Genomic DNA, 506 nt, shown 5'->3' with positions numbered 1-506 from the left:
AGCGGCTCGCCGGGAATGTCGGCACACCCGCTCCGCCTGGGTGCGCCGGGATTTTCGGGATGCAGCTCCAGGTGGGCGCACCGGGAATTTCGGGACGCCGGTTCCGGGTGGGTGCTCCGGGATTTTCGCACCCCAGCTCCGGGCGGGTGCCCCCGGAATTTCGGGATGCAGCTCCGGGTGGGTGTCTCGGGAATATCGTGGTGCAGCTCCGGAGGGGTACCCCCGGAATTTCGGGACACCGGTTCCAGGTGGGCACACCGGGAATTTCGGACCCCAACTTCGGGTGAGCGCCCTGGGAATTTCGGGACACCGGTTCCGGGTGGGCACACCGGGAATTTCGGACCCCAACTCCGGGTGAGTGCCCCGGGAATTTCGGGACACCCGCTCCAGGAATTCCGGGATGCAGCTCCGGGTGGGCGCCGTGGGAATTCCGGGATGCTGAGAACGGGCAAGCTCCACACCCAGCAGCTCCCACGGCAGGGAGCGGGCAGGATTTGGGGTTGTAT

General features: G+C 66.8%; 1 protein-coding gene across 1 annotated transcript in view; it reads left to right on the top strand.

Annotated features, from left to right (window-relative positions):
• The first annotated feature begins 15 nt into the window (after positions 1–15).
• Positions 16–506, top strand: part of NBEAL2 (neurobeachin like 2) — a 29,710-nt gene continuing 29,219 nt past the window's right edge. The window contains exons 1-2 of the mRNA XM_017746713.1: positions 16–107; positions 249–354. Of these exons, the coding sequence (XP_017602202.1) occupies positions 16–107; positions 249–354 (198 nt within the window). The remainder of the gene's footprint in view (positions 108–248; positions 355–506) is intronic.

Source organism: Corvus brachyrhynchos, unplaced genomic scaffold, assembly GCF_000691975.1.
Source record: "Corvus brachyrhynchos isolate BGI_N302 unplaced genomic scaffold, ASM69197v1 scaffold18, whole genome shotgun sequence".
Classification (NCBI taxonomy): domain Eukaryota; kingdom Metazoa; phylum Chordata; class Aves; order Passeriformes; family Corvidae; genus Corvus; species Corvus brachyrhynchos.
The sequence above is the reverse complement of the archived record's forward strand: the minus strand, read 5'-3'. Positions and strand labels throughout refer to the sequence as shown.